At 38.8% G+C, this 14,983-nt stretch overlaps 1 protein-coding gene across 3 annotated transcripts in view; it reads right to left on the reverse strand.

Annotated features, from left to right (window-relative positions):
* Positions 1 to 14,983, reverse strand: part of PRDM5 (PR/SET domain 5) — a 206,842-nt gene that overhangs the window by 7,357 nt on the left and 184,502 nt on the right. For 2 of the 3 annotated variants that reach the window (XM_060011849.1, XM_069540664.1), the window contains one exon: positions 7,239 to 7,343. The exons of the other annotated variant lie outside the window; for it this stretch is intronic. In XM_060011849.1, coding sequence (XP_059867832.1) covers positions 7,239 to 7,343 — 105 coding nt within the window. The remainder of the gene's footprint in view (positions 1 to 7,238; positions 7,344 to 14,983) is intronic. 3 annotated transcript variants of the gene reach the window in all.

The raw sequence follows: 14,983 nt of genomic DNA on the forward strand, positions 1-14,983 counted from the left end.
GTTCTCAGACAGTTCAGCTCACCAGTGTGTTGTGAGGGATACGAAGTTCAAGTCCATTTACATAGTCACCATGGGAAAATTACGGCAGCGGCAAGCTGGAGAAATGGAAAGGAAGTTGGGCAGGATGCCGAAGTCATTGATGACGGCTCAGAATTAAGGAGTTCGAGAAGCTCCAATAGGACACGGGATTGGAACAATCCAACAGACTGCTGAACGAGGGCCAAGGCAGAGGATTAAATGTCAGCAGAGAGTAGCTGATGTCACGCTTGTGAAACTGACTACCTAGACATTAAAAGCTGTGTTCTCATGAACTTAAATGCAGTCATTAAGAGACTTCAAACTGATGCTCTGTATAAATCAGCCAAATGTAAGGTCTTTTATAGTCATTTTAAAAATAGGGAAGAGCAAGGAGTTCCAACAGTGCAACAGAGATGCTTCCTTTTCTTTCTTTCCACATGTGATTCTCATACAACCCTTCAGCCTACTCCAACTTAGTATTAATTCACATTCCCCAAAAATGGGAAAATATTTTATTCCTTCTCTAGGCTAGAGGTAAACTGATTTTGTCTTAAGATAAAGGGAAACAGCATGTTTAATAGAAAGTCCTTGGAGATAATGTTAGAACTGTATACAGACATCTTCAGTTAACAAATATTTATCGCATACAATGTGTCTACCACTTCAGTAAGGAGAACAGTGACAAAGAGCGCTCTGCCCTGCCTCAGTGGAGTCCACAGCACTAGGAGAAATACTTGCAATGCCATGAACATAATGCCAAGAGAGGCACACGGGAGGGTGCGATGACTCTTCCTGGATGCACAGGGGTTATCACGTCCTAAGCTGGGGAGTGACGTTCCAGGGAGAAGGAAGGAGATGTACAAAGGCACAGAGGAGTGAACAGCAAGGCTCAGGTGGGGAACGAAAACTGTTCACTAAGGCTGAAGATGAGACACTGTTAGGGGAACAACTTGAAAAGGAAGTTAGAAGGCTGGAACCAAATCCTAGAGACCCTGATAATCATAAGAAACTGGAAGGATGTATATTCTGCAAGCGGTGGGACTTGAAGAAGAGACTAAAACTGAAGTATAATTTAGTTAGCAAGCTAGAGAGTACACAACTGGAATCAGGGAGGCCAAAACAATGTTCCACACCAAGCCAGAAAGGATTTGGACATAAACTAAGACAGTGGTCATTGATTCATTTGTTCATTCCTTTAAAATATTCTTTGACTGCTTCTCACACGCCAAGCATTGTTCTAGGGCTGGGAATACAGCAATAAACAATAACGAAAAACTCTGTTGTCATGAAGCTTATAATAAATGATAAATAATTAAACAAACAAATACGTAATACTTCAGGTGGATGTAAGTACAGTGAAGGAGAAGGTGACTATGGGGTGAGGGTTAAGAAAGTAATGGAAGTAAGAAAGAAAGAAATTTGAGCCGAGAACTGACAGAAGCACAGGAACAGATCATAAAGACACCTGAGAAGGGCGTTCCAGGCTGGGGAAACGGCAAATACAAAGACCTATTCACAGGAGTGAGCTCAGTGTGTCTGAAAGAACAGCAAAGAAGCCATGTGGCTGGAGTGAGGCAGAGGGTGCGGTGAAGCCAGAGAGGCTGGGGCACAAGGGCGGGGGGTGCAGGTCCCGTGGCCACTTCCAGACTCTGGTACAGCTCTGGTTTTCACTCTAAATGAGATGTACGGTCGTTGAGCGTCTGAGCCAATGAGAGTAATGTAATACGTATGTAATCTACACACACATACGTAAAATCTGACTCGGGTTTTAGAAAGATCACTGTGGGTGGCCAGTTGAGGACAGACTGTAAAGAGCAAAGATGGAAGGAGGGAGATCAATTAAAAAGCGATTGTGTTGTTCCAGGAGACTAGGTTGTTAGTTGTGGAGGTGTAAGAAGTGTTCACATTCTCAACTTACATACAAAGCCAATCAGATTTGCTACTGCACTGGATGCAGGGGGTGACAGAAAGAGAGAAGTGAAGGTGGCAATGGAAACTTAGACAAGGTGATAGGTTTGAGAAATACAGACAAGCAAAGAGGGTCAGGAATTACTGGGGCTGAAAGGAAGCTGCATGGGTTTGATCCCTGGAATCCTGATTTGGCCAGTTATAAGCAGTGAATGATAGGCAAGTCATTCAACCCCAGGGAGCCTCAACTGCTTCCTATAAGTGGAAATAACACCTACGTATTTCTGGACTGTAGTGAAACCAGAGACTATATACAAACCATGGATCACTGTGTCTTTCTAACTACAGAAGCTCAACTAGATGACGCTATTGGTCATGGCTCAGGGAAAGAGAGGTGTCTGGCATGAGGCTCCGACCTTTGGCTTGGGCTATTTGGAGACAGTGGAGTTCTCAGAGAGATGGGTAGTTAAAGGAAACATGTTGAGAGCTTGAGAAGGCTGGGAGATCATGATTTCAGTCTGGAATACAGGGGAGATGTCTCATAGGCACCTCACAATATCTGTCCAGAGTTCAAAGAGAAATCTAGGCAGGGAAAGAAAGATTTGGAAGTCATCTACCATATGTGTAGTAGCTAAAGATATTTAAAGTTGAATAGGTATGGCATGCTGGGGGAGCTGCAGAGCACGGAGCGACTGGGCCTAAGGTGTTAGAGTGGCGTTGATGAGCGAGGTGGCATTTGAGCAAAATTGTAAAGAACTGAAGTGGATACGTATCAGTTTCTTCTTTACAATTTTGCTCAGATGCCACTCAAATGTCATATATATATGGTAGACAGTGGGAACGGGAGCAGAAAAAGACTCTAGGCAGAGGGAACAGTGTATGCAAGGTACCTGGAACAAGAGACAGATATGAAACAGTATCACTGCTTCAGGAAACTCTAAGTGTTAGTGCAAAGAAACTGCAGAATACTGACATAAGATTTTTAAGACATAAAATAGTAAGAATTGAGAAAGACCATAATAATCTTTCAGTCAAGTAGGAAGGCAGATTTTACCTTATAGGTTGTGAGACGCCATCACAGAGAAGCACATGACTGAGTTTACATTAAAAATGTCACATTTTGATATTACTACCAAACCCAAAGAAATAAAAACGATTATAAGAGAATACTATGAACTGTATGCCAACAAATTAGATAACCTAGTTGTCATGGACAAATTCCTAGAAATACACAAATTACCAAAACAGACTCAAGAAGAAACAGAAAAATTCAGAAGACCTATAACAAGTACAGGAATTGAATCAAAAAACCTCCCAACAAAGAAAAGTCCAGAACTCAATGGTTTCATTGATGAATTCTAACAAACATTTAAAGAAGAATTAACACCAATCCTCTCAAACTCTTCCCAAAAATAGAAAAGGAGGGAACACTTCCTAATTCTGTGACGCCAGCACGGCCTTGATACCAAAGCCAGACAAAGATATTACAATGAAAGAAAACTACAGACTAATACCCCTATGAATATATAGGAAAAAATCTTCAAATGAACAAACAAAAAACAACAAGACAAAACAAAACAAAAAACTCTAACAGGGGGTTCCCTGGTGGCGCAGTGATCTAGAGTCCGCCTGCCAATGCAGGGGATATGGGTTCATGTCCCGGTCCGGGAAGATCCCACATGCCGCGGAGTGGCTGGGCCCGTGAGCCATGGCCGCTGAGCCTGCGCATCCGGAGCCTGTGCTCTGCAACGGGAGAGGCCACAACAGTGAGAGGCCTGCGTACCGCAAAAAAAAAACCTCTAACAAGCTGAATCCAAGATCATGTTAAGAGGATTATAAGCCATGAACAAGTGGCTGTATCCCAGGACTGTAACAGTAGTTCAACATAAAAAGAAATCAAACAATGTACCGCACCACATTAACAGGACAAAAGGGAAAAATGATAATTTCAAGTGATTCAGAAAAGCATTTGACAAGATTCAAAACCCTGTCTTGATAAAAATATTCAGAGAACTAGAAGAGAACCTCCTCAACACAATAGAGGACATTCATAAAAATCTCACATCTACCATCATATTCAATGGTAAAAGACTGAAAAAATGCAAAAGAATGGACCTCTAACTCACACCATATACAAAAATTCAACTCAAAAAGGATCAAAGGCCTAAATGTAAGAGCTAAAACTATAAAGCTCTTAGAAAAAAATATAAGGGTAAATCTTTATGACCTCGAATTTGGCAATAGATTCTTAGATATGACACCAAATGCATGAAGAGAAGGAGAAAATGGGTAAATTAAACTTCATCGAGACTGAAAAGTTTTGTGCATCAAAGGACATTATCAAGAAAGCAAAAAGAGAACATATAGAATGAAAGAAAATATTTGCAATCATATCTGATAAGGGTCTAGTATCCAGTATCTCACACTCAACAACAGAGACAATCAACACAATTTTAAAATGGGCAAAGGACTTGAATAGACATTTCTCCAAAGCTGATACACAAACGGCTAACAAACAAGTACATGGAGAGATGTTCAACATCACTAATCCTGTGGGAAATGTAAATCAAAATGACAATGATATACCACTTCACATCCATTAAGATGACTATAATTTAAAAAAAACAGAAAATAATAAGTGTTTACAAGGATGAGGAGAAATTGGAATCCTTGTGCATTCCTGGTGGGAATATAAAATGGTACAGCTACTGTGAAAAGCAGTATGGCAGTTCCTCAAAAAGTCAAACATAGGGCTTCCCTGGTGGCACAGTGGTTGAGAGTCCACCTGTCAATGCAGAGGATACGGGTTCGTGCCCCGGTCCGGGAAGATCCCACATTCCGCGGAGCGGCTAGGCCCGTGAGCCATGGCCGCTGAGCCTGCGCGTCTGGAGCCTGTGCTCTGCCACAGGAGAGGCCACAACAGTGAGAGGCCCGCATACCGCAAAAAAAAAAAAAAAAAAAAGTCAAACATAGAATCACTATATGGGCACAGCAATTCCACTCCTAGGTATATACCCAAAAGAACTGAAAACTGGTACTTAAAACTTGTATACACACGTTTGTCTCAGCACTGTTCACAACAGCCACGAGGTAGAAACAACCCAAATGTTCATCAGCTGATGAACAGATAAACTGTGTTGTATATATAAAATGGAGTATCATTCAGCCATAAAAAGTAATGGTGCACTGATACAAGCTGCAACGTAGATTATCCTTGAAAACACTGTGCTAAGTGAAAGAAGCCAGTCACAAAAGGTCACATATTGTATGATTCATTTATATTAAATATCCAGAATAGGTAAACCTATAGAAATGAAAGCAGACTGGTGCCTGCCAGGGTCTGGGGAGAGTGAGGGGTAACTGTTTAGCAGGTATGGAACTTTATTTGGGGTGACAAAAATGTTCTGGAATCAGAGGTGATGCCTGCACATCACCGTCAATGTACTAAAGGCCACTGAATTGTTCACTTGAAAATGGTTAATTTTATGTTATGTGAATTTCATTTCGATTTTTAAAAAGTCACCTTGGTGGGGGATTATTACATTTATAGGATGTAGTAAGAAATGTAATAAGATAGGATGTAATAAGAAATAGTAAGGTGAGGGTCCAGGCTATGCATCGCTAGTGGGAATGGAAACTGAGAGTAAGGAATGGATCTGAGAACCATTTAGGAAGGAGATAGACTGGAAGTGGGGTGAGAAAGGAGGACTTCTATCTGGAATGGGTAGGTTAAGAGAATAAGATTTTGGAACAGACAGCCAGTTTCCTGACCAGGCTGCATTTCAGGGAAGTTTTGGAGGCATTAAACTTGGATCTCTCCTCAACAGACCAGTCCGGACTGCAGATAAGGCTCAGAGAGATTTGAACATCTGACAGAAGTAAATGGGATAGAAGTAGATAGAAAAAATCATGCTTGTAACATAATTTTTAAAAAATAACATCATGGTCCAGTCTGTGTAAGGAAGCAGTCCACAAAAATATTCAGCATAAATAAAAGTCAGGTAGAGCGTGATAGAAGGAAGATGTCCATACACAGTTAATATTTAATTTCTATTTCCCATCACTTATTTGTGTAGTGCAATTAAATAATCCAAAAAAAGTTTTGCTTTTATGAAAATGCTTCCAATAAAAGCACCAATGGATTGAACGTTCAATCCATTAAATTATGAAACTGGCTGTACCTCCAGTCCAGGATAGAGCTCTCCATGTGTACATTTCTTTCTCTACAAGTAGTTCTCTCCTTAAAGAAGTTCACTGTTGATAAAGGTATTTTTATGAGTAGGTACACTGGGAGTACGTTGTTGCCTTAACCTTACAACCAAAGTTTCATGGAAAGACAAGGAAAACATCTTATGTTTGTGAGTTTCCTTTCATATGGACTGCTTACTCCATCCTTTATCCTTTGGGATATGCCAAGGGGACTGAGTACTCAAGTTTCCCTCAACATTTAAAGAGAACTATGTACTGTGCAATTTCACAGATTACTGTGCAATTTCACAGATTACAACTTTAATGTTTCTTCTTACATTGAGCTACATTAATACTTTTTTTTTCTTTGCTATTTTTGTGTTAGAAATAAGAACAAGAAGTGAGTGCTTTCCCTAACACCTGTGTCAATTTTCTGTCAACTGTCAATCTTACACAGAATGGTGATGCTGTTCATCGATGAACCATTTTTCTCTAGATTAATCATGATCCAATTAATTTTACTGACAATGGTAGTATTTCTGTCCTTTCATTAATAATGTGAACTATGTCGATAATTTCATTTCACTTCAAATGTCATAAGCAGAAAATCTAAACAATTGGCAGTGGCGTTTTTTAAACAAAGGAGTTTATGCATGTTTTAGAAATTGTTTGGCTTTAACAAAATAAATAATATCTATAACCAGTTAAATCTCTGGTTTAACTATCATTAACCTGTCAAAGACTTGGACAGACACATGAAAGCTGTCTTGAATCATCATGTATTTATACCTTGGAAGAACAACTCAATTGCATTAAAACAGGGTACAGGCATCTCTTAAAGAAAATCAGAGTTCATTTGCTGCCAGTAAACTAGGATAAAAAACATTGCTACAACGTGGTTACATGGATTATGCAATCAAAAGGTATAAAGAGCACAAGACATTAACAGACACAGATCAGCACTGTAAAGCGCGCACACACACACACACACTCTCTCTCTCTCTCTCTCTCTCTCTCATACATGCACAAATAGATGCATGGATACACCCACACACACATACATATCTCCTGTTACCGGAGGTTACTGGAGGACACTGGGGAAAGAAAAGGGAAGCCAAACTCACATCACACTGAAAAGGCTTTTCTCCGGTGTGCGTCCTCTTGTGCTCATCCAGGCCTCGCTTCTGGCTGAAGGCCTTGCTGCAGTCTGAGCACTTGTATGGTTTCTCCTGCAGTCAGTGAAAAGAGACCATGAATTTGAGTGAATGCAGAGCCCTCCTTTTGAAGGTGTACGTGGGAGGGTGTTTCATCTAGTTCTGCAAGGTGCTGGCAGCACATTCATAGTGGTGTCATGAATTATTTTAAATTTTCAGGGGAAAACAGGAGTACTCAAAATCTCTTGGGCAGTCTTAAAACTGCCAGGTGGTTCACAGTTCAACACTAGATCGCACAACATTTCTTTCGATGCAGTCCTATCTGTGCAAAGGGAGATTCTGCATGATTGCTGTGATCTAACTACTTACTGAACTGAACTTAACGTTTTCTTTTGGTTTCGGAGTGCATGCCACAAAGGTTTCGTGGAGCAAGACAGTTTGGGACCCCTGGTTTACATGGTGCAAACTGTTCACTGTCTCAAAGGGATTCCTGGGAATGAAAGCTCAGAACCAAATGTTCAACAGGTTTTGGGGGTAAATTTAAGAAGTTAGAGCTCAATTGTGCTTTAAGTATTTTCATTTCCTTTTTTTTTTAACATCTTTATTGGAGTATAATTGCTTTACAATGGTGTGTGAGTTTCTGCTTTATAACAAAGTGAATCAGCTATACATATACATATATCCCTATACCTCCTCCCTCTTGCGTCTCCCTCCCACCCTCCCTATCCCACCCCTCTAGGTGGTCACAAAGCTGATCTCCCTGTGCTATGCGGCTGCTTCCCACTAGCTATCTAATTTACATTTGGTAGTGTATATAAGTCCATGCCACTCTCTCACTTCGTCCCAGCTTGCCCTTCCTCCTCCCCGTGTCCTCAAGTCCATTCTCTACCTCTGCGTCTTTATTCCTGTCCTGCCCCTAGGTTCTTCAGAACCTTTTTTTTTTTTTTTAGATTCCATATATATGTGTTAGCATTTCTATCGTCCAATCTTTTTTCCTAGGTAGGAGATGTTCTTTTATAAAATCGAAATTACTTTTTAAAATGAGGCATTTTTTTACAGCTGGTCATAGACTCTTAAGGAAAAGAAATATATCCATAGACAAAGGAAAAAATGATCCACATTCCTTAGCCATCTTTGATACCAGGAACTTACATCACCATCTTTTTAGCTTGGAATAAATTGCAAAATAAATTAATTAACATTGTTTCATCAAAACAGCAGGCCACTAATTACTAAATAGTGCACGGATAAACAGATTCGTTTAAAGTAAAATTGCAGTGTTTTTTCAAATATAGCTTCAAAAATACTGTTACAGACACTTTTTGAATTGAGGTAGTGTGTATATATGTTTCATATTTCATGTTAACGTAGACAAGTTCTATTTATATTTTCTCCCTGGTATTTAAAAGACATTATGAAAATTTTCAGGCCTACAAAACGGTATGTAAACAATCGCACACACAAATGTGTACCCATCGGCCAGCTTAAGACATGGAACATTCTTGTGAACATGAGCGCCGGTTCATTCATTCTTAGTGAGTACAGTATTACATTCAATGGCTACATTCTCCAGTGATGGACAGTTAAGTTTTTCCCAAGTTTTCACTCTTACAAATAATGTTGTTCTGAATATTCTTGTAAATGTATACTTGAACACAGATGAGCATAATTCCCTACGGCATGTATATCTAGAAGTGGAACTGCACCTTCAACTTTTCTAGGAATGGCCAAGTAGCTCTACAAAGTGAATAAACCATTTTACACTCCAATATCCAGTATATCCTTATAATTTTATCACTGTAGTTTACAAATTTTGACACTCTCATTAGGTACACGGTGAGTATATGTAAGTTTAAAACTATTCTACTCCTGGAAAATAGGACCTTTTATCATTTTGAAATGACCTTCTTCTTCTGTAATCATCCTTTTTACCTTAAAATTAATTTGGTATTAATATAGCTATAAAAGCTTCTTAAAATTAGTATCTGCTGGAGTTTGGGAGACTTGTTGAGATGTTGGTCAAAGGGTACAAATTTGCAGTTAGAAGATGAGTGAGTTCTGGAGATCTAATGCACGGCATTGTGAATATAGTCAACTGCACTGTAGTATGCAGTTGCTAAAAGTTGCTAAAAGCCTAGATCCTAAATGTTCTCACTGCAAAAAAAGAAATAATTACATGACATGATGAAGGTGTTAGCTAACACTATGATGTAATCATACTCTAATATACAAATGTATCAAATCAACAGGTTGCATGCCTTAAACTTATACAATGTTATATGTCAACTATATCTCAGTTTAAAAAAAGAGGCAAAAAATAAAATTAGGATTTGCCTGTTATATTCATCTTTTTACTTTCAAACAGTCTATATATCCTTAGGTATGATAAGCGTCTGTTGTAAACAGCATACGACTCAATTTTTTTAACCCAAACCAACGGCACTTTTCTTAAGATAGTGAACTTTGCTTTTTAATATTTATTATCATTTAAAAATTATATTGTTATAATATAATTTAATTGCCATTATAATAAATAAAATACAATAGTATATTTATCATTATTAATAATATATTTAAATATATTTCTAACATTTTATTTTGTGTACTGCTTTTATCTTGTTTGTTTTCTAAGGTTTTCTCCCCTATATTTTCTTTCATGTTTTGGATTTCCTTTCCCCCCTGCATTATTATAGAACTTACAAACTCTATTTCTATCCTTTTACTGGTTATCCTTAAAATTTTTTTTACCATGTGCATTTAACACAATTAAAGTTATTTATTTTACCTCGTATTAATTAACATGCCCTGTAGAATGCTCTGTCTTACATGTTATATGTAGCAGTATTTCATTTGTATCTTGATTTTTAATGCCCGGTATGGAATCATTATGATTTTATACAATCAGTGTGGTTTAGCCCAACACACTTTAACAATTTCTTTACTTTTCATGCTTTCTGACATATTTGAATTTCCAAGGATCTGTTGATAGTAAATTCTGATTTTGATTGAAAGTGGCTTTGCTTCTCATTTGTCATTGAATGAAAGCCTACAACCCCAATTAGATCTTTCTATTTTTCATGTCTCTTAACCTGCCTTTGCCATTTCCATCTCTTTGTATTGCACTCTATGTAATTTCTTTAGGATCAGTTGATCAATTCAATTCAGGTATGAATAACTTGCTACCTAATAGGATCACTTTGAGTTTTTAATTTCCTATACTGTAGTTTTAATTTCTAGAACTTTTTATTTGGTTCAATTATGCTTAAATTTTTGATACGATCTTACTTTCTATTCATGCTGCTTATGCCTATTTAAAAATATTCCAGGCATTTTTACAACTTTCTTCATCTGATAAATCATTATCTTATGTGCTCTGTGGAAGTCTAGTTCTGCTATTTGTGGTTTCTCCTGTCTCGTGCTCATGGCTCTTGTTTCCTTGGGTGTTTCTGGAATTTGAAATCATGAACTCATGTTTGGTGGTCTTTATCTGTTAAACTCCTGTGACCCCCAGGTTGAGGGTAAGTCCCTCCAGACAGCATTTGTGTTTGCTTCTGCCAGGCACTCCAGGATGCTATCAATCAGAGACCATTTTAGGTTTACTTCTTGCCCGAGGGTTTTCTGGTCAGGGAAGCATTTTAAGGCTGAACTCCAAACACACTTGAGGGAAGGACTGTGGTTACAAACTCTAAGGAGAACTCTTTCTCTAGCCAGCAATTACTTCAAGACAGTTAAACATCCCGAGCATTTCTGTTTGCCAAAAGTAGATTATTTCTAGCCTCTGATTTCATTTTGAGCATAGTCTTTTGGGGTCCCAGAATTATGGGGGGATGTGGTTCCATCTTGCCCTTTAACCTGAACCCAGAGCTTGTCCCTTTTCCATCACCACTAAAAACCAAGTCTTGAGTTCACCGAAACTGCAAACACCCTGCAAGGTGCTGCACCCTCAACTTGACCTCACCACCCTGGAGTTGGGTTTCAGTTTTGTTTGTTGGGTCCTGGAGATCACTTTTACTTTTTTTTTTTTACACAATCAGATATTTGCTGTTTGCTTTATTTTATCCAGCATTTGATAGCATTGTACGGGGTATCTTTTCCAGGAAATGGAGTCTACCATATTGCCAGAAATGGAAGTAACCATATGTATAATTTTCAGGACATGAAAAATGTATTTTAAGTTGACTGTTCACAATCAACAGGAAAAAAGTAATTGCGTTTTACTGGCAGTCTACGAAATACGATGTTTACGGCCTTTCCCTCTAGTCTGAATAAACACAATCTCTTTTCACATGTTGCATTATTCTTAGCCTCTATTATTTCTTCAAATACTGCCTAGTTAAAAAAAAATCTTTAAAAGGAAAATGTAGTTCTAAGTATTTAGATCAGGAATTTTCTGGGAACCCCTGTGACTGTTTATTAGCTTTTATTATATCCAAATGTTTCATGTAACTTAATGTTTTAAAGCATATAAAACATATCAATACAATGTATATGAGAAGGAAAAAAAAGGAAAGCTTTTCTCCCTGCAATTTATCTGTAAAACGAGATCTCGTAAAGAAGTGAGAGGTACATCACTGTGGCAGCTGCCAATGACAGGTAAAGGTCTGGCAGAGAACAACCTAAGACAGGACCAACTAGCTGAATGACATCCTAAGAGAAGTTTCAGGGAAGAGAAGGCAGTGAAAAGCAAGTTCTGAGCATCACTGATTAAGACCATCCCTCCCACTCATTCCTAAATTTCCTCATAGGAGATACTGTCTAGGTAAGCATCCTAGAGGCGGCCCTATGGATACTGAGAGGTTCCCAGCCAGTATATGGAGATTCTGGTGGGTCACAGGGGCTTTGCAGTTATCACCAGAGGTTTGAAGTCTCAAATATGTTATGCATTGGCTTGGATTGAATAAATAATGTCTTATACACACACATACACTCACCCACATAGTGATATTTTCAAATGTTTACAGATCCTATTGGTGATTAACTCAATATATTCATTTACGAATGCCACTGAATCATATCACTTTCACTTAATTATTTTCTCCTATAAGACACTAAAAGTGCAACAGCCATCATGTGTTTCTATGTGTATGTTGGCAGGAAAGTGGGGGGTGAAATTTATAATGTCAGAAAGGTCCCTCCACTTCAGAAAGTTTGAGAATCACCGTTGGAAGAGGGACCCGTTTGATTAAGTAGCTCTGTATTTGCCTGGACTCTCTCTTCTTTACTGAGAACCATTTGTAGCCAGGAATTCCCTGGGGTTTTTGCTCTCAGATAAGCTCACAAAGGACCCCAAAATCACATTTCCCTGTCAGTCTAGAAAGAAGCATTCTCCGAGTGCTTAGGCCATAGCAAAGAAGAAACTATGTTTATCCCTCAAAGGCCTGTCTGTCTCCTTCATCCCTCGTTCTTATTCAAAGAGTCCATACTTTTCCTGAAGATCCTGAAAGGAGGGGTATAATTCGTGACACGTATTGGTCAGACTGCCTTGCAGTGCTCCTTGGGAGGACCTTTCATGCCCACCCTGGAAGGGATTCCGATTTATAGTGAATGTTGCCAAATCAAGTATTAGAGAATTCCTGCTCCAGAAAAAGCTTTTATGCCAGAGGAAGAGCCAGGAGGTCACAGGTCACTCATCTCAAGTTTAAGAATATCAAATGAACTGAAATAGGAGGAAATACATGCATTTTCTTTCTCAGAACAGAAAATCTCATCCCCCTTCCTTACTAATTTCTTCCATTACTCCTAATCAGCCATGTTAAAGAAATAGCACCCTTCACATGGTAAACACAGTCGGGCACAGAGAGTAAGCTGAGTGGTACAGAGCATATTATTACAAAGACACCTGCACCTGTTCCTGTTCCTTTCTCTGAAAATTGTGAAAAAATCTTTGCTGCCTCTAGAACATTCCTGAGTATACTCAGTCATAACTTAGCAATCCAGAAGAATCCATGCTTGTGCACAAGGGTTCACGAGAGCTTCAGTTCTGATCTTCACTGCCTATCCTTGCATTAAGGTTCACTGAAGATGACGGTGGTTAGGTAATTAGTGACTGACACAGCAAGGGACCACGTGACAGAGAAAGCTCCGGAAGCCATATAGGCTTCTTACTGCGGCTGAGCTATCTACTACCTTCCCAAGGACACACTGGAAAACAGCCTGCAGGCCGCTGTGGCTGGACTGCAAGCATGTCTGGATACTGCTGGACTTCCAAAAGCCTCAACACCCCTCCTCCACAAAGAGCACAACAATATCGTCATCTTAACATGAATCGCATCCTAACTTCATTACTTCTCTTCTGCTATCTTTCCCTCCATTATGAAATCTTTAAACTGGGCACAAAATCTGATTCAATGAAGTATCATGGAAATTGTCTGTAACTGTTTCAGAATGGAATGCATAGTATAAATTACACATTTTAACTCATTAGCTGGATTTAACTAGAGACAAAATGATTAGGTTCTTGATGAATTCTGTTTCTGAATGATTATACAGTTTAACTGACAAATAGCTTGTCCTTTGTCATCGTAACTGGGGAGCCATTACGGAATGGAGGCAATCTATTTGTCAGTTAAACTGTGTAATCTACCAAAGGCAGAATTCATCAGCAGTCTAATCAGCCTAGCTTTAATCAAACAGCGCTTGGCAGAATTCATTCAGAAGGTAGGATTTATAGAGCTCTTACGCCCTGCACCTTGTGATGTAGCTAATAACAAGTCATATTTTTGTGCTAGCGCCCATCTATTAAAGGAACAGAAACTTCAAATGTTATATTTCTTGCCAACATAAACTGAATAACTAAATTTCAGAATCATTTCAGAGGGCTCAATAGAGAAAATCACATTGTTTATAAATCTTGGAGGGGTCTAAATGTTGAAATTCTATGAAATAGAAATGTATTGGAGGCTTTCTCGTAGTTTAGTTAAGAATTGCTTGCCAGGAGGTAAAGAAGCACGTCCCCCATTACACAGACTCCCAAAGACAAGGATGGATCATGGGCAGATTATCCACATGCTGCGGATACATGATCCTCAGATGCCCTATGAGGGTTAAAGGACATTGCCCAAAATCCTTTAAAAATATAAAAATATAATGTAGCCCTTTTAGTTACAAGTTACCCATTTCACCTCTGCCAAAGTCTATAGTATGTCCAACAGGAGAAAGTCAACCACTACTGTAGCAGCTGAGAAAATGGGAAACTGAGTGTTTTCGTGCTAGGTCACAATCAAATAGAAAAAGAAAATATCACAAATGAGCATTTTCCCGTGTAGTCAGAGGTCAGTGTAAATGGTGTCAGGAAGTCATGGAATGATGGTTAATAAATGTTCTTTCACGGCAGTGGTAGCCTGACCTCAATACAGTTAAGAAAGGAAAATTAGTAAAGCAATTAAAAGAACACAGGCAGGCTAGTGAGTACGGTAATAAAGACTGTCAGAGCCTGTGGTATTCTGAATATACATAAACACGTTTTGCTTATGAGTGGGTTCAACCTGTGAGTGAAACACTTGGCTATTATAACTTAAATGAACGTTTGTTCACTTGATGGACAAACCTCTTCTCTATTTGTCTTGCTCAAAGCTGTAACGAGACCAAGAGTGTCTGTGCTGTTAATGAAATAATTTCCATGTGAGCAACCTGGGTATCAAGTACAATTTGAGAGAAGAAACTCACTAAAGAGGAAACAGATGTAGACACAAGTGTCTCTGACACTCCCTCTCTCA

This window comes from Delphinus delphis, chromosome 5 (genome assembly GCF_949987515.2).
Source record: "Delphinus delphis chromosome 5, mDelDel1.2, whole genome shotgun sequence".
NCBI classification, from domain to species: domain Eukaryota; kingdom Metazoa; phylum Chordata; class Mammalia; order Artiodactyla; family Delphinidae; genus Delphinus; species Delphinus delphis.